This window comes from Oncorhynchus kisutch, linkage group LG27 (assembly GCF_002021735.2).
Source record: "Oncorhynchus kisutch isolate 150728-3 linkage group LG27, Okis_V2, whole genome shotgun sequence".
Classification (NCBI taxonomy): Eukaryota; Metazoa; Chordata; class Actinopteri; order Salmoniformes; family Salmonidae; genus Oncorhynchus; species Oncorhynchus kisutch.
This window is the reverse complement of record NC_034200.2, coordinates 10,944,725-10,972,106: the sequence shown is the minus strand read 5'-3', so window position 1 is coordinate 10,972,106 and position 27,382 is coordinate 10,944,725. Positions and strand designations below refer to the sequence as shown.

The 27,382-nt window shown below is 45.0% G+C and overlaps 1 protein-coding gene across 2 annotated transcripts in view; it reads left to right on the top strand.

The window, feature by feature from the left end:
* The window catches only part of cdh24b (cadherin 24, type 2b), a 137,516-nt gene that overhangs the window by 104,828 nt on the left and 5,306 nt on the right, over positions 1-27,382 (top strand). For both annotated transcript variants that reach the window (XM_020462471.2, XM_031807197.1), the window contains exons 7-13: positions 13,792-14,048; positions 21,547-21,683; positions 23,043-23,164; positions 25,034-25,151; positions 25,564-25,887; positions 26,280-26,484; positions 26,819-27,284. In XM_020462471.2, the coding sequence (XP_020318060.2) occupies positions 13,792-14,048; positions 21,547-21,683; positions 23,043-23,164; positions 25,034-25,151; positions 25,564-25,887; positions 26,280-26,484; positions 26,819-27,284 (1,629 nt within the window). The remainder of the gene's footprint in view (positions 1-13,791; positions 14,049-21,546; positions 21,684-23,042; positions 23,165-25,033; positions 25,152-25,563; positions 25,888-26,279; positions 26,485-26,818; positions 27,285-27,382) is intronic.

The window sequence follows — 27,382 nt, the reverse complement described above, 5'->3', positions numbered from 1 at the left end:
CCCAGGGTTTGTGAGATGTGTTAAAAAAGCCTTGGCCGGAGGTAGGGTTGTAAAGGATTTCCAGGCCTGGGAAGTGTTACTTTGATAAGAGAGAGAGGGGAGGGAGGGGGGAAGAGACAGTGAGAGGTGGAGAGGGAAGGGGAAACAGAGAGAGGGGGAGGGAGGGAGGGGGGAAGAGACAGTGAGAGGTGGAGAGGGAAGGGGAAACAGAGAGAGGTGAGGGAGGGAGGGGGGAAGAGACAGTGAGAGGTGGAGAGGGAAGGGGAAACAGAGAGAGGTGAGGGAGGGAGGGGGAAGAGACAGTGAGAGGTGGAGAGGGAAGGGGAAACAGAGAGAGGTGAGGGAGGGAGGGGGGTAGAGACAGTGAGAGGTGGAGAGGGAAGGGGAAACAGAGAGAGGTGAGGGAGGGAGGGGGGAAGAGACAGTGAGAGGTGGAGAGGGAAGGGGAAACAGAGAGAGGTGAGGGAGGGAGGGGGAAGAGACAGTGAGAGGTGGAGAGGGAAGGGGAAACAGAGAGAGGTGAGGGAGGGAGGGGGGAAGAGACAGTGAGAGGTGGAGAGGGAAGGGGAAACAGAGAGAGGTGAGGGAGGGAGGGGGGAAGAGACAGTGAGAGGTGGAGAGGGAAGGGGAAACAGAGAGAGGGGGAGGGAGGGAGGGGGGAAGAGACAGTGAGAGGTGGAGAGGGAAGGGGAAACAGAGAGAGGTGAGGGAGGGAGGGGGGAAGAGACAGTGAGAGGTGGAGAGGGAAGGGGAAACAGAGAGAGGTGAGGGAGGGAGGGGGAAGAGACAGTGAGAGGTGGAGAGGGAAGGGGAAACAGAGAGAGGTGAGGGAGGGAGGGGGGTAGAGACAGTGAGAGGTGGAGAGGGAAGGGGAAACAGAGAGAGGTGAGGGAGGGAGGGGGGAAGAGACAGTGAGAGGTGGAGAGGGAAGGGGAAACAGAGAGAGGTGAGGGAGGGAGGGGGAAGAGACAGTGAGAGGTGGAGAGGGAAGGGGAAACAGAGAGAGGTGAGGGAGGGAGGGGGAAGAGACAGTGAGAGGTGGAGAGGGAAGGGGAAACAGAGAGAGGTGAGGGAGGGAGGGGGGAAGAGACAGTTAGAGGTGGAGAGGGAAGGGGAAACAGAGAGAGGTGAGGGAGGGAGGGGGGAAGAGACAGTGAGAGGTGGAGAAGGAAGGGGAAACAGAGAGAGGTGAGGGAGGGAGGGGGGTAGAGACAGTGAGAGGTGGAGAGGGAAGGGGAAACAGAGAGAGGTGAGGGAGGGAGGGGGAAGAGACAGTGAGAGGTGGAGAGGGAAGGGGAAACAGAGAGAGGTGAGGGAGGGAGGGGGGTAGAGACAGTGAGAGGTGGAGAGGGAAGGGGAAACAGAGAGAGGTGAGGGAAAGGGGTGGGGGCAAAAAGGTATAAAAGGACTGGATGCTGCGTCCAAGATGTCCGACCGTTGTTTTCAACGTAATCTACTCACGTTTGCACACGGCAATTCGTGGACCGTCTATATCCGGGTTGCATCTGGTTTACATGACCCAATATCACATGCGCACTAGCACTCGGTGAGCACGGGGCAGCGAGCAGCGTCGAGGTCGTCACATCATCCATAAACATGGCAGACATTGGGTGAATATAAGATTTTAAAATCTTCGGTGATACAACAAAACAAAAAAAATCGGCCTCAGCGACAATTATTTGAATTATTCAATGGATGTTTTGTGGACTAAGGTCATGACTCAAGTGTCTTATTGGGAATTTTCAAATCTGACTTCTCTATGTGGCTGTCAATGGAAATTGTATTTCTTGTCTGGGCGTCAGTTAAACTGTAGTACTGAAGCAAGACTGTAGGTGCAGTCGAAACCGTGCTTCAAGACCAGAACCCTGGCCCCCTGGGTGGGGGTGTGTGTGTGTGTGTGAGGGGGGGGGGGTGGATGGATGGAAGGAAACAGGGAGGAAAAAGAGAGTGAAATTAGCGAGACAGCCAGAGCAAAAACAGATGGAAGAGATAGTGAGAAAAAGAGGAGAGAGAAAAGAGAGAGAGGCACAAATGAAGCGGAAAAACACACCCAAAAGAAGACAGGCAGGCTGAAAAATAGAGGTTTGTTTGAGAAAAAAAACGACAAGAGTTCGAGAGAGAGAAATAGAGAGAGCAATAACATAGAGAGAATGTCTAAGCAGCATCCGGCAGAGGGAGATAGAAGTGATCAATTCACAGTGTGCTCAGTCACTGGAGAAATGAGAGGGAAAATGACTTGTAAACAAATACACACCTCCTCTCACATCCCTCTCCAATCACATCCCTCTCCTATCTCCCCTCGGATTCCGACTCCATTGCACTGAGGACGCCAAACAAAACCTAAAATGATTTGTCCAATATGGAACGTTGTCTCCCTCCTTCCCCCAAAAGATATTCTGGAAAGAAATAGAAGAGATGGACATTTTTATGTCCGTCTTCTCTAGAGCTCTTCCAAATTGGCTCAGGGAACACACGGTTGTCGTTGTGACAGAGGGAGGATAAGAATGATAGGTGGGCGCTAGGTAGGTGGGTGTAGCTGAGAAGAAGACTTGAGGAGGTTACGAGGGATTTAGCCGTTCAGAGAATCCACACGTAACTAATGGAAGACATAGAAGATACCACAGTAATAGAAAAAATAAACAAAGCCTAAAAATGGCGCTAACTCCCGCCACGATTTGCACAACAACAAAACGTGTGTTTGGGTATGTGTTGTATGTGATAAGTGTGTGTGTACTGAATCACTCACTGTCGATGGCCAGTTTATCTGTAGGGAAGGGGGGGGGGGGGGGGGGGGGGTTGTGGGAAGAGATGATCTTTTTGCCCTTGAGGAAAATATCTCCAACTGGAACAATCTCTGCTACCACTGAGTCTGCCCTGACCTCGATGTGGGAAGAATCTCTCTACCGTTGATCTTAGACTTACAGCCACACACACAGCCGCACGGACACACACACACACACACAGGAACACTGGAATACATACACAGGCGAACACACAGACACAGGCGCACACACAGACACAGGCGCACGGACACACACACACAAACATTGTTGACCTTGGCTGGCAGCTATCCCTGTTAACAATCAGTGGGATGCGAAAAAGGTGGTGTGAAGGAAGGTGTGAAGGAATACAGTCATTTGTTTAAAAAAGGGGAAAAAATGGTGGCGCCTTCCTAAAAGAATGAGGTTCAGCACTGTGTGATGTGACAGATGACAGAGGGGGGGGGGGGGGGGGGGGGGAGAGTGTGTGTGTCTGTGTGTGCTTGTGTATCTGTCAGGGACAGACAGCGACAGGCCCATAGGCAGTGGTAGAGAGTGGAGAGGTGGGGTGAGGTGAGGGTGGTGGAGGGTTAGCCAGGGACGTGCAGAGGAAGCTGGGTCGTTACACTCCGGCAGTCAGTCTGGGTAAAGACTGGAGACTGCCTGTCTCTTATCACTGCTTATTCACAGCCAGTCTCCCAGGGCCACAGCAAACTCTCTCTCTCCTCTCTCTCCATCTCTCTCTCTCTCCATCTCTCTCTCTCTCTCTCTCTCTCTCTCTCTCTCTCTCTCTCTGTCTCTCCCTCACTCTCCCTATGCCTCTCTCTTTCTGTTTCCCTTTCTCTCACTCTCTCTCTTTCTCTCTCCTCCCTTTGTCATCCCCTCACTCATCCTCCTCCTCTCCTTTTCTCTTTTCTCAGGGGCCATTTTGTTGAATACTAGCCGTTTTTGTCTCAGTCTGACTCATTGTTGTGATTCCCCCTCTTAACTGCCTGGGCATAGGTCACTCTAATTCAACCTCTAAACGGTGGCTGGGGATTTGAAAAATTGACAACTATTCATTTATAGGCTTATATGAGCACACCAGTAGTTTTTTTTTAAATGGGGTTTTCTGAGGGCAGTGGACTGAGATGAGATCTAGTCCCTGTGCACACAGGCCTAAACGCAGAGAAAGGGAAGGTTCGAAGCCAATAGAATGTGTTTGGAATTGGGAAATACAATTTTGCATCCAATCTCTCAAGTCTTAAATTGACAACACTTCCACTCTCATACTGTTGTGTTTGGTACAAAGTACAGGTCTACCGGGTAAACATCTCAATACCATTGATGTTAAATATATATTGGAGTTCCTTGTTACTGCTCTGCAAAGCTGCCACCCAGTGGTGGATATAACAGCTGTAATCGGAGACAGTTCATTGACATGGTGCCCTCTACTCACATGTGGTAGTGTAGGGGTGGTAAGAAAACGTCAAACTGACCTTTAGAGCCGCTACCCCCTAGGCACTTTTAGGAATGTGTAACCTACCCTGTCAGAGGTCAAGGTGGAGCTATTACTATATTGCGTATACCTACGGTATCCAATCCTTACACATCTACGTGAAGTCAAAGAGCTTGGGACTATAAGGTTCTATCTGCAAAAAGATGATTCTGAGATAAGTGGCTATCAAGGTCCAAACCCTCATTGGTTTGAAATGGTGTCAGACATTTTTAGGTTGTATTTTTAAATGTATTCACACCACTTAACGTTTTCCACATTCTTTGTGTTTCAGCCTGAATTTAAAATGGATTTAACGCAATATCCCAGAATGTCAAAGTGAAATGATGTTTTTTAAAATGTTTACAAATCAATTAAAAATGAGAAGCTGAAATGTCTTGAGTCCGTAAGCATTCAACCCCTTTGTTACGGCAAACCTAAATAAGTTCAGGAGTAAACATTTGCTTAAGTCACATAATAAGTTGCATGGACTCTGTGTTCAATAATAGTGTTTAACATTATTTTTTGGAAGGACTTCCTCGTCTCTGTACCCCACACAAACAATTATCTGTAAGGTCCCTCAGTCAAGCAGTGAATTTAAAACACATATTCAACCACAAAGACCAGGGAGGTTTTCAATGCCTTGCAAAGAAAGGCACCTATTGGTAGATGGGTAAAAATAACAAATAAACAGCTGCCTCTGATTGGGTAATCATACCAGGCCAACATAGATATATAATTACCTAGATGACCCACCCTAGTCAAACCCCGACCTAACTAACAGAGAATAACAGGCTCTACACTGGTAGATGAATTCACCTTTCAGCAGGACAATAATTTGAAACAAATCTACACTGGAGACGCTTACCAAGAAGACAGTGAATGTTCCTGAGTGACCGAGTTACAGTTTTGACTTAAATCTACCAGAATAATGGGCAAATGTTGCACAATCCAGGTGTGAAAGCTCTCAGAGACGTACCCAGAAAGACACAGCTGTAATTGCTGCCAAAGGTGTCTCTACAAAGTATTGACTCAGGGGTGTGAATACTTTTGTAAATTCATATTTCATTTTCAATACATTTGCTAACATTTCTGAAAACATGTTTTCACTTTGTCATTACGGGATATTGTGCGTTTTTTATTCAGGCTGTAGCACGACAAAATGTGGAATAAGTCAAGGGGAAGGAATTATGTATAGGTAGAGAACATTGAACAGAACAAGGCGAGGGCAAACTCTGCATTTGGACAAAAAAATTAAGATAGAACCTTCTAGTCACACGCTCTGGAAGTGCCGAGGGGTAGTAAAAGGCCTAGCTGAGTCCAGAGTGTGCTGACTACACAGCTGCATGCTACACAGGTCTATGACACTGATCCTCAGCAACATTTGGAGTCCAATGAGAAATTGTCCTCAGTTGGTAGACCATGGCACTTGCAAAGCCAGGATATGATTTCAAATGTACGCACGCGTGACTGTAAGTCTCTTTGGATAAAAGTTCCTGCTTAATAATATATGCTACATCACAAAAGACGATCATCTTTCCCCAATATATACATTCCCTGATTTCACTCAAGGTATGTTTTTTTGGGGGTGTGAGCTGTGTAAACCTTCTATTCATATATCTGTGTGATTCCACCTAGGGACACTTTAATTCCATTGGTTAGCCATTATTTCCATATGCTCTCACTTTAAACGGCTGGCTGATCCACGGTCACCGGCTAGCAGCGCTCCGAGGATTATCTGTGTTTGTTTTCTCACTGAGAAGAGAGATTGTACTAATCTCCTCGGAGAGAAGGAGAGAGAGAAAGGAAGAGCGTGCGAGAGAGAGGGAGGGGATAGAACATGGGACATGGAAGCGAGAGAATGGGAGATGGGGGAGAGAGAGAGAGAGAGAGAGAGAGGAAAGAGAAACAGAGGGATGAAAGAGAGAGAGGAAAAGGGGGATATACCCAAAATATAGGGATGAGTACACAGATAGAGGGCAGAGGGAGAAAAAGAGAGGAAGGAAGGACATGAACAGAGTGAGTGACAGAAAGGAGGGAGAGAGAAAGAGCAAAGTGTGGAGAGAGGATAGAGGATACTCTGTTCCAGCAATACTAAAGTTGCATGTCTGTCTGCAAAATTGCTCAGAGCTAAGTCTGCAATCTTAAGTGAGTAGTCAGACAAAGACATAATCTTGATGTAAAATGTTGAGAATTGAGTAAAACCTCACATAGGCTACGCCAGCAGGTTAGAGAAGGCTCTTATACAGCATCATGCAGTTAAAGAGATCATTTTTCACTTGCATATTCCCCTACGGTAAGATGGAAACGCTGGCTACACATATACAATAGCTGCAAAGAAGTCGGATTCAGATCATTTAAAGCCTCACTGATCAGCCCCCCCCCCCACACACACACATATGAGCATGAGCCGTATTTGATGCCGTATATGACTATTGTGCCATACTGGTTAGTTCATTAATTCCGTGCTTAGTCTGTAGCAAAAGGCAATTGTTACAGAGAAAGAATTAGAATTTCAAAAAAGAGTGAGTGCAGGACAGGACAAGAGAAGGTTGTACTAAGAGATGGAGAGATTGGGAGAGAGTGAGTGAAAGTGAGTGGGAGAGTGGGAGAGTGAGAGTGAGTGGGAGAGTGAGAGTGTGAGAGTGAGAGTGTGAGAGTGAGAGTGGGAGAGTGAGAGTGGGAGAGAGAGAGTGGGAGAGAGAGAGTGTGAGAGTGGGAGAGTGAGAGTGGGTGAGAGAGAGTGGGAGAGAGATAGTGAGAGAGTGGGAGAAAGAGAGTGAGAGTGGGAGAGTGAGAGTGAGAGTGGGAGAGTGAGAGAGAGAGAGTGGAAGAGAGAGAGTGGGAGAGAGAGAGTGAGAGTGGGAGAGTGAGAGTGGGAGAGAGAGAGTGGGAGAGAGGGAGAAAGAGAGTGGGAGGGAGATAGAGAGGGAGTGGGAGAGAGAGACAGGGAGAGTGGGAATGAGAGACAGGGAGAGTCGGAGAGAGAGAGAGAGAGTGGGCGAGAGAGAGAGTGGGAGAGAGGGAGAGAGTGGGAGAGAGAGAGAGAGTGGGAGAGAGAGAGAGTGGGAGGGAGGGAGGGAGGGAGGGAGAGAGAGAGAGAGAGAGAGGGAGAGAGACAGGGAGAGTGGGAGTGAGAGTGGGAGAGAGTGAGAGATCCAGAGAGAGAGAGAGAGAGAGAGGGAGAGTGGGAGTGAGAGACAGGGAGAGTGGGAGTGAGTGAGAGATCCAGAGAGAGAGAGAGGGAGAGTGGGAGTGAGAGACAGGGACAGTGATGGGCATGATACACTAGCACAGGATGCCGCGTTGGTGAAACACCGCTTCCCATTCATTTCGATGGAAGGAAAGTGGTGAGAAGCAGAGAGGGCGGTGACCTTGGTGGTGCGAAGGTGGCGTGGGATACGGTGAAAAACCTTTCCCAACTTTATGCAAATCACCAGTGGCGACCTCTGGGACGATGACCAATCATATCGAGTGGTTCCCATGACAAATTTGACGCTATGCGACCCAAGGTTGGAGACTTTCTTCAGCAAAGATGGCTGACAAAAATACTAGGATGGAAGCAAATGCAAGTGATTATAGCGTCATAACGAATCATGCATAAAATTGTACAGTAAACAGGAATATGTTAGTTAATGACAAACAATTATGCATATTTTTTTTATCATAAAGTTCATTTACAAAAATTGCGATTTAGCAAGCTAGCTGGCTAGCTTTATGCATATGAAATTGTAATTCTGGTTGTTTAATGTTTTAGGGACTCCTGAAACTACCAGCAAACCAGGCTGTCGTCTTGTGAAACAGTGGATGTAAAGAATCTAGTTAGCTAAAGCATTTACTGCAAATCGAATGTACAATTTTGTAAGCTTGCCTTGCTGATATTTGCCTCGCAGATAGATGAAATAACATAGCTAGCTATGTTCTTGCTTATTGTGCAGTGGAGGATTAAAATACCTGTATGCCTATGGATGTGTAGCTAGCTATGTAGACCATCTGTGTCTGGACCCTAAAGCGTTTGGTATACAAATTAGTTCAGAACCTAGCTATGAACCTCAGCTACTATAGGCAGTTGTATCAACTTCAAAACAGTCTGAATGACATTAATGAAGCCTATGGATTGAGTAGAATATAATAGAACTCTGTGTCAAGGATGCAAGTTGTATATACATGTAGTTATTACCATGCATGAGATCCCCACATTGTAGCCTGTACATTTAATATATTCACTGATCATGTACTCTACTTTGGAAAATAGAGGTGCAGTTCAGGTGTGAATGTCTTTGAGATTGTTTTTCAGTCATATCCAATACCAGGAGTATCAAATTCCAGTCTTCGAATGATGCTGAGTCTGCATGTATGTATTACAATTATACACTTCAACAGTGTTTACCACTCCTGCTCCTGGGACATCAATGATTACACATTGTAACTATGCAATAGACTAGAAACATGATTTAACTAGTTCAAGGCTGATTAGTAATTCATATATACCTAAACATCATTTTAAAAACAGTACACTACACTGCTTATGCATCACGTAAATACTCTAAAACCGTCTCATCTCAATATCTAATGCCCTTCATCTGCATTGATCTGATAAACACAGGACAGGTGTAGTATTTCATCAAATGAGAGACTTCATTTCAACCAGTGGAGAATGTGAAACGCTTTATTGAAAGAAGTTCATTATCCAAGTGTTATAAATACATTATAAATATTATCATCGTAATAGTATAAATACACGTTCAATCTGTACTTCGATGCACATCTGTTGTGCATTATAAAAACAGAGGAAGAAAGAGGTGGAGAGAGAGGTGTAAAAGACAGAAAGGGAAAGAGGTGGAGAGAGAGGTGTAAAAGACAGAAAGGGAAAGAGGTGGAGAGAGAGGTGTAAAAGACAGAAAGGGAAAGAGGTGGAGAGAGAGGTGTAAAAGACAGAAAGGGAAAGAGGTGGAGAGAGAGGTGTAAAAGACAGAAAGGGAAAGAGGTGGAGAGAGAGGTGTAAAAGACAGAAAGGGAAAGAGGTGGAGAGAGAGGTGTAAAAGACAGAAAGGGAAAGAGGTGGAGAGAGAGGTGTAAAAGACAGAAAGGGAAAGAGGTGGAGAGAGAGGTATAAAAGACAGAAAGGGAAAGAGGTGGAGAGAGAGGTGTAAAAGACAGAAAGGGAAAGAGGTGGAGAGAGAGGTGTAAAAGACAGAAAGGGAAAGAGGTGGAGAGAGAGGTGTAAAAGACAGAAAGGGAAGAGGTGGAGAGAGAGGTGTAAAAGACAGAAAGGGAAAGAGGTGGAGAGAGAGGTGTAAAAGACAGAAAGGGAAAGAGGTGGCGAGAGAGGTGTAAAAGACAGAAAGGGAAAGAGGTGGAGAGAGAGGTGTAAAAGACAGAAAGGGAAAGAGGTGGAGAGAGAGGTGTAAAAGACAGAAAGGGAAAGAGGTGGAGAGAGAGGTGTAAAAGACAGAAAGGGAAAGAGGTGGAGAGAGAGGTGTAAAAGACAGAAAGGGAAAGAGGTGGCGAGAGAGGTGTAAAAGACAGAAAGGGAAAGAGGTGGCGAGAGAGGTGTAAAAGACAGAAAGGGAAAGAGGTGGAGAGAGAGGTGTAAAAGACAGAAAGGGAAAGAGGTAAGAACATACGGGCAGGGAAGGCAGCACATGATTAATGAATCACAGTGCTACCCAAATATTCTCTCAGTTCATCACAATTACATAATAGTGTCTCTAGTCAGCCCGAAGGTTACCTTAAAAGCAGGTGAGGTGGCGATGATGGGACTGGGGGTTGGCATCCTCTCACATCAAAACACATCTGCAGAGTAGAGGCAGATGGAAAGAGAGAGAGATTTATTATTGATTTTTTATTCTAACGTTGTTATTCATCATAAAAATCAGGACGTGAAATGCAAAACTGACCTTGGATCATTAACTCTGGGACTACTGCATCTCTATCTCTATTTCAATGTAAAGCATCTCTTTAAAAATACCTGACCAATTGACCTCTCACCTCTGATCATGCTGTGTCCTCTATGTAGCCAGTTCAGATGCGGGGATTTAGGATGCGGGGATTTAGGGAGAAGAGGAGAGAGGGATGAAGTGAAGGAGTGAGACTGTTATTGAGAAAATAAAGTAGTTAAAGAGACAGTGTTTAACAGAAATCTGTGTGTGGCCTCACCTGGTGTCCACACCACACTAAGTGGCTGCAGAGAACTTTATGCTGAAAACATGAAACAATATAGTGTAGTTCTAGGTTATAATGAAGTGTCTTACTATTCTCCATGATTGGCCCTCTTGCCTAGTCTTTGAAGGTGGAAGGAGCCACAGTTATACACCTGAGCCTGCTTACTGCACAACACAATCCATTCAGCAGATTGATACATGAGTGTGTAGGTGTGGGTTATAGGGTGTTCTAAATCTTTTTTCAATATGGGTGATTTAAAATAGCCTGTTTTGTTTTTGTACAGACGTCACACCTTTACCTAAACAGCACCCTCACCTGAGAAGTAGACATCAAAGGGAGAGAAACTGGGAATTGAATAACTGCAGTTGATGTAGCTAAGTAAATGGAAGAATACTCTCATTGCAATGTGAATGGCTCTTTAAAGAGCCTTTGGTTGTGCATAGTGTAGTATATGGTGTTGCCAGGGAACAGCACCCTCTTCGAAGAGGTAGGAGGTGAAGATCTCCCACACGGATTGCCTCCCCTGCTGTGTTGTTGGACCCCATCCTTGAAACATCCTGCTGAGCAGTAGACTTCTCCTCTGGCACATGCCGGCGAGCTGCAGATCCCCTCCTGGTCCTCGTGTCCATCCTCGTGAAGTTATGCAGGACACAGGTAGCCTTCACACACCTGAATTCCTCAAGGAGGCTGTCCCAGATGGCCCTGGTCACCCAACCGTGCAGTGCCCTACACGTTAACCGTAGGCAATCGTTTTGAAGGAATCTCCAGTGACAAGGTATCTGTAGGAATATGGAAGACAATGTAATTATTAGAGACATTTACATCACCAGGTCATTGTGGATTACGTTGGATTGATAGATGCTTAGACACACATATGTGCATGTGTAGCATGTGTCAATAACAGGATCATTTCAATCAGCTGTGTAGTGCTAAGGCAAAAACAAAAACGTGCACCTCTTTGAGTCCCCAGGACCAGGACTGAGAACCACTGCTCTTCATTGGGCCCTCTTCATCTGCAGACAGCTGTCTTTATCTGAGGCCAGAAAACCTCACAAGAAATGACACCGCACTGAATATTATGTTGCTATCATCTCCGTCCTCATTTCTAGGGACTGGAACTACACAAAAGTACCTGCCCTATCCAGAATAACCTACGCTCTCACTGACAGTTGGGGCTGCTATCCTTTCACCCTCCTCCATGGCTGTTCGCTAGCTACCTACAAATGCATTTGGAGTTTGTTGTTTTACAGTGATAAATACATCAAGATAGCTAGCTAATATGAAGTTAGGTAGATGGTGATATTTCATTCACTTGGCTAGCTATCTATACAGTATGTGAAGTTGGCTAGATAGCTAGCTAGCCAACCAGCTATCTCATTTAGCAGCTCATCTGATTTAGCCTGCACTGTAGCTAGTCTAATAATGCATCTTTTTTTTTCCAACATTTTCAACATGTATTTACTTACTTGAATAGGTTCTCCCAGCCATGTGGACAATTGGAAACAGGGCAGCAAAGTTTGTTTGTCACCAGAGCGTTTTAGAGGATATTACTATTGAACTATGTACCCAATAATAACCAGACCTTCATACAAACTTGCCATGCTGAATTCTTGACACACAATCAAACATGCTGCTATATGCTGCCAGCACGTCAACAAGCAAGTCACAATGTGCTGCCTAAGCGGCACGCTGCAATTTACCGCTATCTAGTGTACATGCACCGGGAGAGTGGGAGAGTGGGAGAGTGAGAGAGTGAGAGTGAGAGAGTGAGAGTGAGAGTGAGAGAGTGAGAGGGAGAGTGGGAGAGTGGAGAGTGAGAGTGGGAGTGAGAGTGGGAGAGAGAGTGGGAGTGGGAGAGAGAGTGGGAGAGAGAGTGGGAGACTGAGAGACAGAGAGTGAGAGAGTATGAGTGGAAGAGTGAGAGAGAGAGATGGAGATGGAGAGAGAAAGCAGCATATAGGATGAGGAAGTGAGACAGAAAAAGGGAGGTGGTGGTTGTGATAAGTGCTTCTCTAAGCCTGAGTGAGAGAAAGAGATGAGTGTGTGTTCTGGGTGTCAGAGATGGACCTCTACACACTAGGATGGGAGTGGAGACGGTGATGGAGTGCATGGGAGAGAGGGAGGGCGGGAGGAATGAAGGGAGGGGGAAGGGAGGGAGTGGGTGATAAGTGTGTGTTCACAGTGTAAGTGACATCTCTCCTCCTCAGACAGATTGTCTCTCTCTCCCTCTAATGGGATCCTGTTAGAGAACCTTTCTCTCTGTCTACCCCCTCATTCCCTCCCTCTCACTCTCCCTGGCTCTCTCTCTCTCTCTCTCTCTCTGACATTTCCCTTTTTCCTGCTTCCAAATCTTTCCGGTATTGCCTATATTTCAATATCTGTGCCCTTCAATTCCCCTTTTCTCACTGCATCGTTTTTAATCAATCTCTGTCCTGTTAAGATTACAGATTTCTTGTAAGAGAATGCAGTTCTTAACAACTGTGAGAAAAAAGAAAAAAAAAGAGGGGAGATCAGAAAGAAGAGAAAAATATCCATATTTTCCTCCAAGAGGGACATTCAAAGATAGTTTTTTTCACTCATGCATTGAATATTGCTCATACCAAATCACTGTATTTATTCATAGTCCAGTCCAGTCTGCATGTTTCTGTCAATCATACTGACTCCATCCAATATTGGCATGTAAGAAGACCTCAGAACGCTGTTTTTAACCAAACCCAGCCGTGTCGCTCTCCAGAATGTAATCAAGGTAGGGCTTTGCCCTCACTAGCAATCACCTCTCCTGATCTGATCAGAGACGAGCTCATTCCTAGAGGAACCCTCCTGCTAAGAGAAACCACAATGAGCAGCCAGCCAGAAAGATAGACAGGCAGACAGTCAAAGCGTCTCAGCAGATGCCAGATTCAGACGAGATTGGAGCTGTATCATGAAACCCTCACAGCTTCCTACTTGTCTGACTACATCTGTGAATGTAATAGCATGGGTACATGATATGCCTGTACGTAACCAGGTCAATGCATCATACTTGATGCTGATGCTTAAGTTTCTACCTCTGAATAAAACATACCTTTGCGAAATGTCAATATGATTTTATTTTCACAGTCAAGGTGAGCTTATTGCATTTGTATGGAAATGTGTATGTTTCCACACCATACCCAGGAGCATACATGAGAATGTGAACACATTAACTCCCGGTGTTGTAAAGGGAAAGTGTGATACAATATCACTTGGCAATGTTACACTACAGAACCAACATGTAGTTACTGTAACCTCTCTCTCTCTCTCTCTCTCTCTCTCTCTCTCTCCAACCAAATCAAATAGTATTTGTCACATACACATATTTAGCAGATGTTATTGCGGGTGTATCAATAACTGTCCCTCACTCCCTCTCTGCAGGCTGTGGACTATGAGAGTCGTAGCTCCTACTCTTTCTCCGTGGAGGTGTTGAACCCCATGGTGGACCCTCGTTTCCTCCGCCGTGGGCCCTTTAAGGACCGCGCCTCCATCCGGGTGGCCGTGCTGGATGCAGACGAGCCGCCCCGCTTCTCCCGGGCTCGCTACCGTATGGATGTGTCGGAGAACTGCCCTCCCGCCTGCACCGTGGGACGGGTTAGTGCTGTGGACCCTGATACTGGACTCACCAATAACATCAGGTACTGGACTAGAGTGGATCCTATACAGACCAGGGGAGAACTTCTGTCCCCTCTCATTGAAGGCCTGAAGTTCAAGGCCGACCGGGATCCTCCATTATAGTGAACTGGAAAACCTCATCTTTGTATAAATCAGGGATGGGCAACTTTGATGGGGGTGGGGGCTATCATGAGGGGCCTCAGTATCCATACCCACACATACTCAGAGCCAGCCTTAGTCTTTTGGGGGCCCTAAGTTAAATATAGGTTTTGGGGCCCCCCACCTTGAAAGCAAAACATTTCAGCGGACTCTTCTTGCAGTTATAATTCTATACATTTTGTCATGGGGCGGAGAGAAATTTTGCAGTACAAGTATAGATAGCTGTACAAGTGTAGATAGCTGGCCGCTAGACTAATTTACCAATCTCATTTTTTTTTTGCTGATATGGGCTAATTTTGGAACTGCCAATGACTGACATAACAAGAGAAAAACCCTGACCGAGGGTCCACCCTGGTCGGCCTTCAACTTGAGATCCTCAATGAGAGGGGTCAGCACTGAGCTAGCCTGCAACGTTAATTCCTGGACTAGCTCAAACTGCACGTTATATCTTGAAAATATTCCCCATGAGATGCCATCTTAGTCGCTAAAATCAACTTCCTTGGCTTCAAGTGCGCTATTGAGGCTTCACATAGAAATGAATGGTGTGACGTCATTGATGGGTTTATCCATTTATGTATGCCATCTATGATATAGACAGACAGACTGAAAGACAAACAAGCAAGTGCAAACGCACACATGCACACACTAAGAAAGGTGCAAGGCAAAATGATCTTTATATGTACAGTGCCTTCGGAAAGTATTCAGACCCCTTGGTGTTTTCCAAATTTTGTTAAATTACAGCCTTATTCTAAAATGGATTAAAAAAATATATGTATCCCTAGTCTACACATAATATCCCATAACGAACCAAGCGAAAACAGTTTTTAGAAATGTTTGCAAATCTATTAATTTACATAAGTATTCAGACCCTTTGCCATGAGACTCGAAATTGAGGTGCATCCTGTTTCCATTGATCATCCTTGAGATGTTTCTACAACTTGATTGGAGTCCAGCTGTGGTAAATTCAATTGATTGGTTGTGATTTGAAAAGGCACACACCTGTCTATATAAGGTCCTACAGTTGACAGTGCATGTCAGAGAAAAACAGATCTGGGTACAAAAAATGTCTGCAGCATTGAAGGTCCCCAAGAAACAGTTTCCATCATTCTTAAATGGGAGCGGTGTGGAACCATCAGGACTCTTCCTAGAGCTGGCCACCCGGCCAAACTGAGCAATTGGGGAAGAAGGGCCTTGGTCAAGGTGGTGACCAAGAACCTGATGGTCAATCTGACAGAGCTCTAGAGTTCCTCTGCAGAGATGGGAGAACCTTCCAGAAGGATAACCATCTCTACCAATCAGGCCTTTATCTTAGTGGCCAGACGGAAGCCACTCCTCAGTAAAAGGCACATGACAGACCTGCTCCAAAGCTCTCAGGACCTCAGACTGGGGCGAAGGTTCACCTTTCAACAGGACAATGACCATAAGCACACAGCCAAGACAACGCAGGAGTGGTTTCGGGACAAGTCTCTGAATGTCCTTAAGTGGCCCAGCCAGAGCCCGGACTTGAACCCGAATAAACATCTCTGGGGAGACCTTAAAATAGCTGTGCAGCAAAGCTCCCCATCCAATTTTACTAGGCAAGTCAGTTAAGAACAAATTCTTATTTGCTTAGGAACAGTGGGTTAATTGCCTTGTTCAGGGGCAGAACAACAGATTTGTACCTTGTCAGCTCGGGGATTCAAACTTGCAACCTTTTGGTTACTATCCCAACACCCTAACCACTAGGCTTCCCTGCCGCCCTGATCTGCAGAGAAGAATGGGAGAAACTCCCCAAATACAGGTGTGCCAAGCTTGTAGCGTCATACCCAAGAAGACTTGATGCTGTAATAGCTGCCAAAGGTGCTTCAACAAAGTCCTGAGTAAAGGGTCTGAATACTTATATAAATGTTATGTTTCCATTTGTCTTTTTTAAAATAAATTTGCACAAATGTATAAAAAAAAACGTTTTGCTTTGTTATTATGGGGTATTGTGTGTAGATTAATGAGGAGGGGAAAAAACAATTTAATCCATTTTAGAATAAGGCTGTAACGTAAAACTAAATGTGGAAAAAGTCAAGGGGTCTGAATACTTTCTGAAGGCACTGTATGTTCTCTTCAGAAATGCTTATGTTACCTCTGTTGCCTCCCTGTTGTGCAGTCTGTCTTTGCATCTTCTCTGCTGTCACTCTGTCTGTCTGTCACACCAAAGTGTTAATGGCTGTTTTCTTCCTATGTCCACTGCACTCACCTCTGACCTGTCTCTGCATAGCATCCTTTCCCCACAACACTGGTATCAGAAGACCACACTGCCAGTGCTGGGCCCAGCAGCATCCTAGTTGTGAATGAATAAACACATTTATTAGATGAAGAAGAACGATTACTAAATAAATGCTTAATAGATGAGCATTGGCTCATAATACCTTGTGAAAGCCTTACTACTAATATTGCTGTAATACATGTCCCTCCCTATCCTAAAGGTTAAGTATTATTACATATATAATATAGAGCCAAAATATAAATTAACTGGTAGTACATGCGTCAGTGTGTGTGTGTGTCTCTCTCTCTCTCTCTCTCTCTCGCATGCACTTTCTCTCTGGTTTCTCCCTACGTCCACTACACTTGACTGTTGCAGCTGAGCTGTCTGTGCTGTTAAGCCTAGAATAACTGGGACCAGGGGAACACACTACACTGGCTGTGCTGTGTCCAGCAATATCCTAGCCTAGGTGTACCTTGTTGAAAGTTCATTTGTGGACTTTCTTTCCTTAATGCATTTGAGCCAATCAGTTGTGTTGTGACTAGGTAGGGGTGGTATACAGAAATTAGCCCTATTTGGTAAAAGACCAAGTCCATATTATGGCAAGAACAGCTCAAAGAAGCAAAGAGAAACGACAGTCCATTACTTTTAAGACCTGAAGGTCAGTCAATCCGTAAAATGTAGAGAACTTTGACCGTTTCTTCAAGTGCAGTTGCAAAAACCATCGGGCGCTATGATGAAACTGGCTCTCATGACGACCATCACAGGAAAAGAAGACCCAGAGTTACCTCTGCTGCAGAGGATAAATTCACGTGAGTTAACTGCACCTCAGATTGCAGCTAAAATAAATGCTTCACAGATTTCAGGTAATAGACACAAATTCAACTGTTCAGAGGGGACTGCATGAAACAGGCCTTCATGGTCGAATTGCTGCAAAGAAACCACTACTAAAGGACACCAATAATAAGAAGAGACTTGTTGGAAAAGCACGTTCCTCATGAAGCTGGTCGAAAGAATGCCAAGAGTGTGCAAAGCTGTCATCAATGCAAAGGGTGGCTACTTTGAAGAATCTCAAATATAATATATATATATATATATATATATATATATATATATATATATATATATATATATATGTATTTCATAGTATTGATGTCTCCACTGTTATTCTACAATATAGAAAATAGTACAAATAAAGAAAAGCCCCCTGAGTGAATATGGGTTTCCAAACTTTTGACTGGTTCTGTATATTAGACAAGAAGAAAATCACGGAATAAATGCGTTGTAGATGACCATTGGCTTATATAATACATTTTAAAAAGCCCAATTATCAATTTAAAAGTAGTGCATTTCAAGTGTTCCTCCCTGCCCACATAGCTAAGTGTTTACAGTGCCTTAAGAAAGTATTCATACCCATTAACTTATTCCACATTTTTGTTGTGCTACAGCCTGAATTCAAAATGGATTAAATAGATATATTTTTATCTCTCACCCATCTGGACACAATACCCTACAATAACAAAGGGAAAACATGTTTTTAGAAATGTTTGCAAATGTATTCAAATGAAATACAGAAAATACTTTTGAGTCTTTTTGGGTACGTCTCTAAGAGCTTTGCACACCTGTATTGTACAATATTTGCCCATGATTCTTTTGAAAATTCTTCAAGCTCAGTCAAGTTGATTGTTGATCATTGCTAGACAGTCATTTCCAGGACTTGCCATAGATCTTCAAGCCGATTTAAGTAAAAACTGTAACTAGGCCACTCAGGAACATCCAACATTCTTTTTATCCCAAAAAACTTCGTAGTCCTTGCCGATGACAAGCTTACCCAATACGTGACACAGCCACCACCATGCATGAAAATATGATGAGTGGTACTCAGTGATGTGTTGATTTGCCCCAAACATAACACTTAGTATTCAGGACAAAAAAACACATTTCTTTGCAACAAACGGGATGCATGTTTTGGAATATTTTTGTTTTGTACAGGCTTTCTTCTTTTCACTCTGTCATTTATGTTAGTATTGTGGAGTAACTACAATGTTGTCGATCCATCCTCCATTTTCTCATATCACAACCATTCATCTCTATAACTGTTTTAAAATCACCAATGGCATGGTGAAATCCCTGAGCAGTTTCCTTCTTCTCCGACAACTGAGTTAGGAAAGACGCCTGTATCTTTGTAGTGACTGGGTGTATTGCCCCAATTGACCTTTATACATGATGACTTGTGTTTAGCAAAAAAAGCACTGTATAAATGTCTAATAGATGGCTATTGCCTTACCTACATAAAATGCCAATCTAATGGCTTGTTAGACTATTTTGCTGGTAGCCTAGTATCTAAATGTTCCTCCGAATCCCCCCTTCACTAATTAGCCTACTATAATAGGTATGAAATATATTTCATACAATATACAGACAAAATATTAGGCCTACCTGGCAGCAGTAGGCTACATGGTCTGTGTCAGTATACGTAAATGTGTCTTTCTCCTTTTTCTTCCTACCTCGACTGCACTACAGTAGCTTATCTGTCATTTATCACAGACAGAGCACTCAAACCAGCAGAGCCTGAACTTGTAGCAAATAAGTTGTTTCATTTCACACATTCAGCAGCATCAGCCTCAAGTGCTTTTTTTTTTGCTCTCTAACTTTTTCGGCAACACCTTTCCGTTTTGACTGAGTGACTGACACAGTGGCGATTTTAGCATATAAATCTTGGTGGGGCAAACCAATTGTTTTTTTTAAATGCATGCCAGGAAAGCCACTACACAACACAACACTAAACAATACATGAATTGCACTATAACGTTGACAAATGGTGCCCACAAACTGTTAGGGCCTACATAAAACTGTCCCAACAGCAGAGCTTTATTTTCAGCACCATGTAGTGAATCCTTACCACTGCTACACCTGGCTATCAGCAGAGCCTTGTCTGGCAGCGAAATAGTTTATTCAGCCTCATTTACTGCCTTTTAAAAAAAACATAGCTGATATGGCTGACTTGCTTAAACAAATGTGTTTTTTTCTACTGACAATTGAGATGTACAAACTAAGGCATAAGGGGCAATCCATAATTTTCGATTAAGACAATAATGAGCGAGTTAGGACAGACTTAGTCAATATAACTATTTGTTCAGCACTTTTGAAATGTACAGTGACAGAATTCAGAACTTGGGCCGTTCTTACAGTATTCTCCCTGTACCCCAAGTCAGAACTGTATGATAAATAAAGGGGGCATATAAGCAGACAATGAAAGCTCTTACAATATTTCATGATGACATTTCTCTAAAACAGGCTCTAGGCTACATGTGCACCACCAAGTCAGAACAGTAGGCTAAGTTATGAGGGGAAAAGGGAGCAAATTATTAGGGTGAGGCTCATGGGCTCCTAACAGCTTTCTACACAACATACACTTGATATTACTTTGTTAGCTACAGTATGCATATCTCCATGACATATTACAAAATATATGCAGCAGCATGAAATACCTTTTTGGACTCACCTTGTTGTGCTGTGCTCACTTGAATGGGATGATGATGTGGCAGTCCTTCTTGTTGGCAAATTCTGTCATGAAACTTTGTCATCAAAGTCTGGCATTCTCTGGATTTTATGGCGCTTTCAAGACAACTGGGAACAAAGGCGAATCATGACGTCAGTGATCTTCAGGTCGGAGCTCTAGAAAGAAGCTTCAGTTCCCAACTTACAAATCCGAGCTGGATGACCATTCAAAACGTATTTTCCCAGTAGGAGCTTGTTTTTTTTTGCGAATTCGTTGTCTTGAACTCATTGAAGTCTGATATTTCCCAGTTCCTAGTTTCCAGTTGTTTTGAGCGCGGCAGAAGTCATGCTGGATTGACAGCATGGCCAATGTTTAATGTTTATACTTTTAAGCTTGGAAAAGAGACCCTTAAACCCAGACTTTAACCACACACCCTCTCCACTGTATAGCAGGCCACTGATTCCTTCCAAACCACTCATTGTTGAATTTGCAATTTACAACTTGTGTAATGTTTATGTCCAATGGCCTATGAGCACCGTTAGGCTTTATCTATAATTTCTCTTCATATGACAATTTCTCTTCATATGATTGAGAAGGATTTTCCAATAGATTGTCGACTTGATTCATGATGATGACTGCTAGCTTGCTTGCTAAGATTTTGAAAGTATGATGTTGACATGATCAGTCCGGTTATATCAAAGCTACGGTTGATATAATGTCATTTTATGTTGTTTTATCTGTGTCCAATGACCTTGAGCCTTAGTGGGCATGGATTTTTGAGCTCTCCCTGTAGATTTTGCAGTGACGTATTGTCCCCATGAGTGACAGAACACTGAGCCAATCCTGGCACAACTATTTTATTTTATTTATTTAACCGTTATTTAACTAGGCAAGTCAGTTAAGAACAAATTCGTATTTAGAATGACAGCCTACCCTGGCCAAACCCAGACACCGCTGGGCCAATTGTGCACAGCCCTATGGGACTCCCAATCACAGCCAGATGTGATACAGCCTGGATTCGAAAAGAAGTAAATGGTGGTCACATTACAACCAAGAATTGTAGTGATGCCTCTTACACTGAGATGCAGTGCCTTAGACCGCTGCACCACTAGAGGACATTACCAACCCCCACGCTCCGTATTTTCCACTGGCTGCCCCACCACAGAAAGCACTGAGCTAGGCTGAAACACCAATCAGAAAACCGTTGCCCACTGATTAGCGAAACGCTCAATGTGGATGATCATGACAACATGACAATTATGACAAAGTCATTAAAAAAAGTGGCTCATGGGCTCCTGACCATGTCCATTTTTTAAAGTGTTACATGTATCAATGTTTTTTGGTTTTTGGACCCCCAATAAAATGGTCCGGCCCTTCTGGCATTTGCCAGTATTGCCAGACGGCCAATCCGCCAATGAACGGTAGTTAGAACCTTCATTGAGATATTTAGATAAGTCAGATCCACTTCAAATGAGTTCGTATCGACTACGATAATTTGCGATAGTAATTCCCCGGCCATTTATATCCTCTCATCCTTATCTTCCTCTTTCTCTCTCCCTCTCTTCTGCCCCTCTCTCTCTCTCTCTTGGTCCGCTCCCACCTCCCCATCTCTCCATCTCTCCCCCAGGTTCTCTATTGATCCCCAGTCAGATCCAGAGGCTCTGTTCCGTATCACCCCGGACAGCGGCCTCATCACCACGGCCATGGAGCTGGACCGTGAGCGCGAACAATGGCACAACATCACCGTCATCGCCACACAGAGAGGTCAGAGGGCACAACTTTGTCATCATTTAGGGCTAGGAGTTTTTCCCGATCACTTGATCTGACCAGGATTAACTCTACACTAGCTATAGTCTACCTTTTCACCCTAGTCATTACACCTATAAACCCTCATAAAATGAAGTCGTAGAGAGCTGAAATACAATACACTCCACTAAGCAGATTTACTTGATATGTCTTGGATGGCTTATATTAGCTACACAGTGCCAGTGGTACTATCAGTAGCAGCACTGTAGTGCCCCAATGCTTCATTCATGGTGATAGTAACAGGGCTTATAGCAATGTTAGCACCGAGTGTGAAATTAGGGGATATCAATGGAGGGCAACCACCTTGGATGGGAGACAGCAGATCCTAATTAAACTACCATTTCCACCAGCTAAGAAAAATCCCAAATGATCCCCTTAAAGTCATATCAGTTAGTGGTAACACCGTAGTACCAACAGTAGTGGTTAGTGTGGTGACAGTGCTAGTCTTTATTTAGGCAGTGCTACTGGCCGGCGTTGCAGTGGGTCTTCAGTAGTTGTAATGCTGCTGCCAGAGTTGATTAATGAGCTCCATAGAGTAAACCAGACCGTTGGAGGCGGTATCAGTATTGCTAACTGTCTCTTCTCTCAGTGGCCAGAGGCAGCCTCTCTCCTCTGCTCTCACTGCCTGCCACGACACTAGGAGCTCATTGCTTGCAATGTGAACCTAAGGCTTCCGTCCATTCACGGGTGTTACTGCTCAGAGTGTGTGAACACAGTCCAAAGAGACTGCCCAAAAATGTGTGTGTGTGTGTGTATACGGGACTCATGTGAGCAGTCCAAACTATGAGTCAGTGCCTTCCAAAGTGTGTGTGGGTGTGTGAATGCAGTGTGGACTCCGTCCCAATCCATTTAAACTGCGCCCTGATATAACTGCTTTGCATGAATGCCGGCTCTCCTTACGAGCATATTGTCATTGTTTGATGCTGGCGCTTTGAAAAGTCGGTTTGATGTGGAAAGAGAGCGATGCTTCTGCATTGCTTGCTGTTTGGGGTTTGAGGCTGGGTTTCTGTACAGCACTTTGAGGTGTCAGCTGATGTAAGAAGATATAAATACATTTGATTTGATGGAGGCCCTAATTCCAACGCTCAATCTTAAAATACAGCAATAACCCCCAGATTCAGCCAGATTGATAAAACATCACATGACAAATGCTATGTTTACATTAGATTCAAACCAAATCTATTGAAGGCAGCCATGTAGGCTAGGTCACGAGGACACCTTAGCGGATTGATCAGCAGAGTTGAGATGCGTTGGCCACTCTGCGGTCGTGAAATGCTCTCTGTAGTGACACAGATGTCCCTGGTTCCTCTCCCCCAGACAACCCCAGCCAGGTGTCCAGAGTGGTGGTGACCATAGAAACGCTGGACCTGAATGACAATGCTCCCGAGCTGGACAGAAAATACACAACAGCCATGTGTGACTCATCAGCCACCGGACAGGTCAGTCAGAGAGAGAGTGGGTGTGTGAGCGTGTGTGTGTGTGTGTGTGTGTGTGTGTGTGTGTAAAAAGTCTTTGAATGTTCTTGTCGATTCCTTCGATCATTTCGTCCACGCTTCCGTCTTTCTGCCTCTATTTCTGTCTTGCTTTTTCCACGTTGCCATGTTGTCTCTGTTCCAGTAATTTGTTGTCTTTGTCCGTCTGTTCCTTCTCTCTCTGTTTGTGTTTATTACCTCTTTTGTGTGCCTGTGTCTTTGTTGTTCTGTCTCACGATCTGTGAATCTACAGGAACCGTCTTGCAGGGAAGTAATCCATCAGCCAACTGTTGTACACTGAACAAAAATATCAGCGTAACATGTAAAGTGTTGGTCCCATGTTTCATGAGCTGAAATAAAAGATCCCAGAAATGTTCCATACGCACAAAAGGCGTATTTCTCTCAAATTTGGGGCACACATTTCTTTACATCCCTGTTAGTAAGCATTTCTCCTTTGCCAAGATAATCCATCCACCTGACAGGTGTGGCATATCAAGAAACTGATTAAACAGCATGATCATTACACACGTGCACCTTGTGCTGGTGACCATAAAATGCCACTCTAATGCAGTTTTGTTAGACAACACAATGCTAGAGATGTCTCAAGTGTTGAGCGAGAGTGCAATTGGCCTGCTGACTGCAAGAATGTCTACCTGAGCTGTTACCAGTTAATGTAATGTTCATTTCTCTACCATAAGCTGCCTCCAACGTCATTTTAGAGAATTTGGCAGTACATCCGACCAGCCTCACAACCACAGACCACATGTATGGCGTCGTGTGGGCGAACGGTTTGCTGATGTCAACGTTGTGAAAACAGTGCCCCCTAGTGTCATGTTTCAGCATGATAATGCACGGCCCCATGTTGCAAGGATCTGTACACAATTCCTGGGACCTGAAAATGTCTCAGTTCTTCCCCATGTATCATGCTGCATGAGGCAAATGGTGGTCACACCAGATACTTACTGCTTTTCTGATCCACGCCTCTACCTTTTTTTTAAGGTATCGCTGACCAGCAGATGCATATCTGTATTCCCAGTCATGTGAAATCCATAGATTAGGGCCTAATGAATTTATTTCAATTGACTGATTTCCTTATATGAACGGTAACTCAGTGAAATCTTTGAAATTGTTCCATTTATTTTTGTTCAGTATGTAATGTCATTTTCTAAAGACATTAAAACAGAGAAAATAACGTTTCTAATGTATAAACCCTTTCAAAATGAGAGCCCTTAGCTACTGCATAACTCTGAAACTTTCTAACATCTTAATCCTGGTCTGAATCACTGCACTAGCACTAATGCACTCTAAAGTCCATTAAAGAGGTATGTTGTATTGCCTGTTCTCCACAGGCAGTATTTTAAGAGAGTCCCAATGGTTTAAACTGAGATAATATTCACTAGATCGAATAAGATAATTTATTTTCTAAGTGCATCTTCACAGTCGGAACCCAGGCTTAGTAGATTGTATACGGAAAGCCAACCCAGTCATTCCCTCCTCTGTTATGGCTAGATATACTTTAATTACTTCCTACTTGGTATTAAAGGTTTTATCTAGCAGTCTGTTTGTTTTGATTAGGTAAATGCTGAACTCTTGCACAGGGATGTGGGCGGTAGTTAAAGGAATGCGTTGTTACAAAGTACTCTTTCTCAATCTCTATTATTTTTCTCATATCCCCCTCCTATCTCTTCTACCTCTGCTGCTATCTATCTTTCTCTTTTCTCTTTCTCTTCTTGTCTGTGTGTCTCTCTCTCTCCGACCTCCCCCATCCTCCCTCCACCTCCCAATCGTTCCTCCTCTGTGTCTGGTCTCACATTCTCTCTTATCTCTCCCATTCAGGTGGTGCAGGTGTTGCGTGCGATTGATAGAGATGAGGGAGGGAATGACAGCGCTGTCTATTTCAGCATCCCTCCAGAGTCCAGCGTCGCCCTCAACTTCAGCATCAGGGACAGTGGAGGTGTGTATAGTCTCTCTCCCTTTCTTTCTCTACGTCTCTCTCTCACACACACGTCCCATCTCGCTCCCCCCGCTCTGTCTGGCCCCCTCTCTCCCACACACACTCCTCTCCCCCCTCTTCTCTCTCCGTCTCTACCTATCTCCTCTACCATCCATCTCACAGCCTCCGTGCCTTCAAATGTTTACATCTTTTATCCTCCTCCCCTTTTGTTTCCCCTGTTGTTTACCTCTGCCTCTACTCTACATCCATCTTTTCCCAATGCTTTCGGACACATCCTCTGAGGAAAGCTGTGGGAAGCTATGGGAATAACGTTATATAGTAGAGATTTATTTAAATTCAATTCAGTTGTGTTACTTGTGTTTTTTTACCCCTCTAATGTTGTATTTCCCTCTGTCTCGCTCTCTTCCTCCAGGCCCCACCGCCACTCTGTTGCTCTTGTCGCCCCTGCAGCCCCTCTCCCGCTCGTCCTCCTCCTCCCTCACGCTGCACGTCCCCCTGGTACTAAGGGACGGGACATCTGGCCTGACCTCCACCGGGACGGTCACCGTGTCCGTTTGTCCCTGCCTGAGAGGAGGGGCCCGGGCTGGGGAGAAGGAGAGGCAGGAGAGGCAGACGGAGGGAGACTGGGAGTGGGAGAGAGAGACGGTGTGTGTCCCCCAGCAGTCCACCTCTCCTTCCCCTGGGCTTAGCACCGCCGCCCTGCTGGCCATCCTGGCCTGTGTTGCCACTCTGCTGGGTAAATATACTAAACCCTGGTCTCAGAGACCCAGAACCACAGGGGGTGCACTGCAGGCTTTCGTTACAACACACTAGCACACCGTATCCAAACCAATCAAGACTTGATGATTAGTTGGTTAGTTATTCTACTGGGAAACACAAACCTAATTTACATCAAATTGCATTGGAATTTGACTGGGAATGACCTCCTGAATGCCTACGTCGTTCCAATTCCAATGTGACTGGGTTAGTACAGTACACAGTGTATCTATGTCTGACTGGCTGTGGCTCTAAGTCAATTACTGATTTTAGCATGCAGGGCAGAGATATGCTATACCAACACTCTAATCTGCCCCTTCCAGTGTTTGTTTACTCTCTCTCTCCCTCTCCCTCCCCACCTCCCACCCCCAGCGGTCAGTGCCTTGTCCCTGTCCCTCCGCCGTCAGAAGCGGGACTCTCTGTCCCCCCTGGAGGAGGACGATGTGCGGGAGAACATCATCACCTACGACGACGAGGGTGGGGGTGAGGCCGACACGGCCGCCTTCGACATTGCAGCGCTCCAGAGCGCCCCCCACAGCTCACGCAGGGTATACCGCACCCTGGACAGCAGGAACATGTGAGTGTGTGTTTAATTGAAAGCTGTCCTGGGAAGAAACAAAACTCCAGTCCTCAAGAGTTCTCAGGAGTCTCTCTAAGACTGTATTGATCCACTTAGATCAGTTATTGCCTCAAAACTAATCAGCCTCTAATCTAAAAATAAGGAGGAAAACTATGACACTTTATTCTACACTTTGTTGGGCACCACTAACTTCCACTTTCCCTCAAACATGGTCTATTGTGCTGTGTGATATATGTCTATGTTATGTTATCCCTCAATGGCATTTGTTTTCCGTGTACAGCTGCTGTAACATATAGTCTAGCCTTGTCACACCCTATCTTCTACCCCCCAGACGCTACTCCCAGCACGTCCAGGACAAAGCCCAGTCTTACAGCTGGGCCCAGAACCCAACCCTGGACCCGGCCTACTCCGGCCCTGGAGGGCCCATGTACGGCCGCCTCTGCTACAGCAGCCATACCTTACCTGTTCTCCGACGTACTCCAGGGAGCCAGTTTGAGCCGGGCCTGGCTGAGCTGGCCTACCGCTTCCCCGGGGGCCAGCCGGACCACTCGTTGGTCATCCAGAATCAGGGGGCCATGGTGGGGGCCCTGGAGCCAGGGGCCGTGTACATAGGCCCAGCTGAAATGAGCAGCAGAGAGAGCAGAGACGGAACGGGCCCGCAGAGCGGGGTTAGCACCTCAGATGGAGGGACACCGCGGACCAATGACAGCCAGGAGAGAGGCGGAGGGGGAGCTATGAGCAACTGTACAGAGAACAGCAGCGAGCAGCAGAGCCAAAGTCAGGACTCAGTGGACTTGGTAAGAGACAGACACTGTATATCACAATCAGTGAATAAATGTTATCATTTGGTATGCTTAGTGCACTGCTGATTAAACCGGGTTCTGAGGGGAGATGA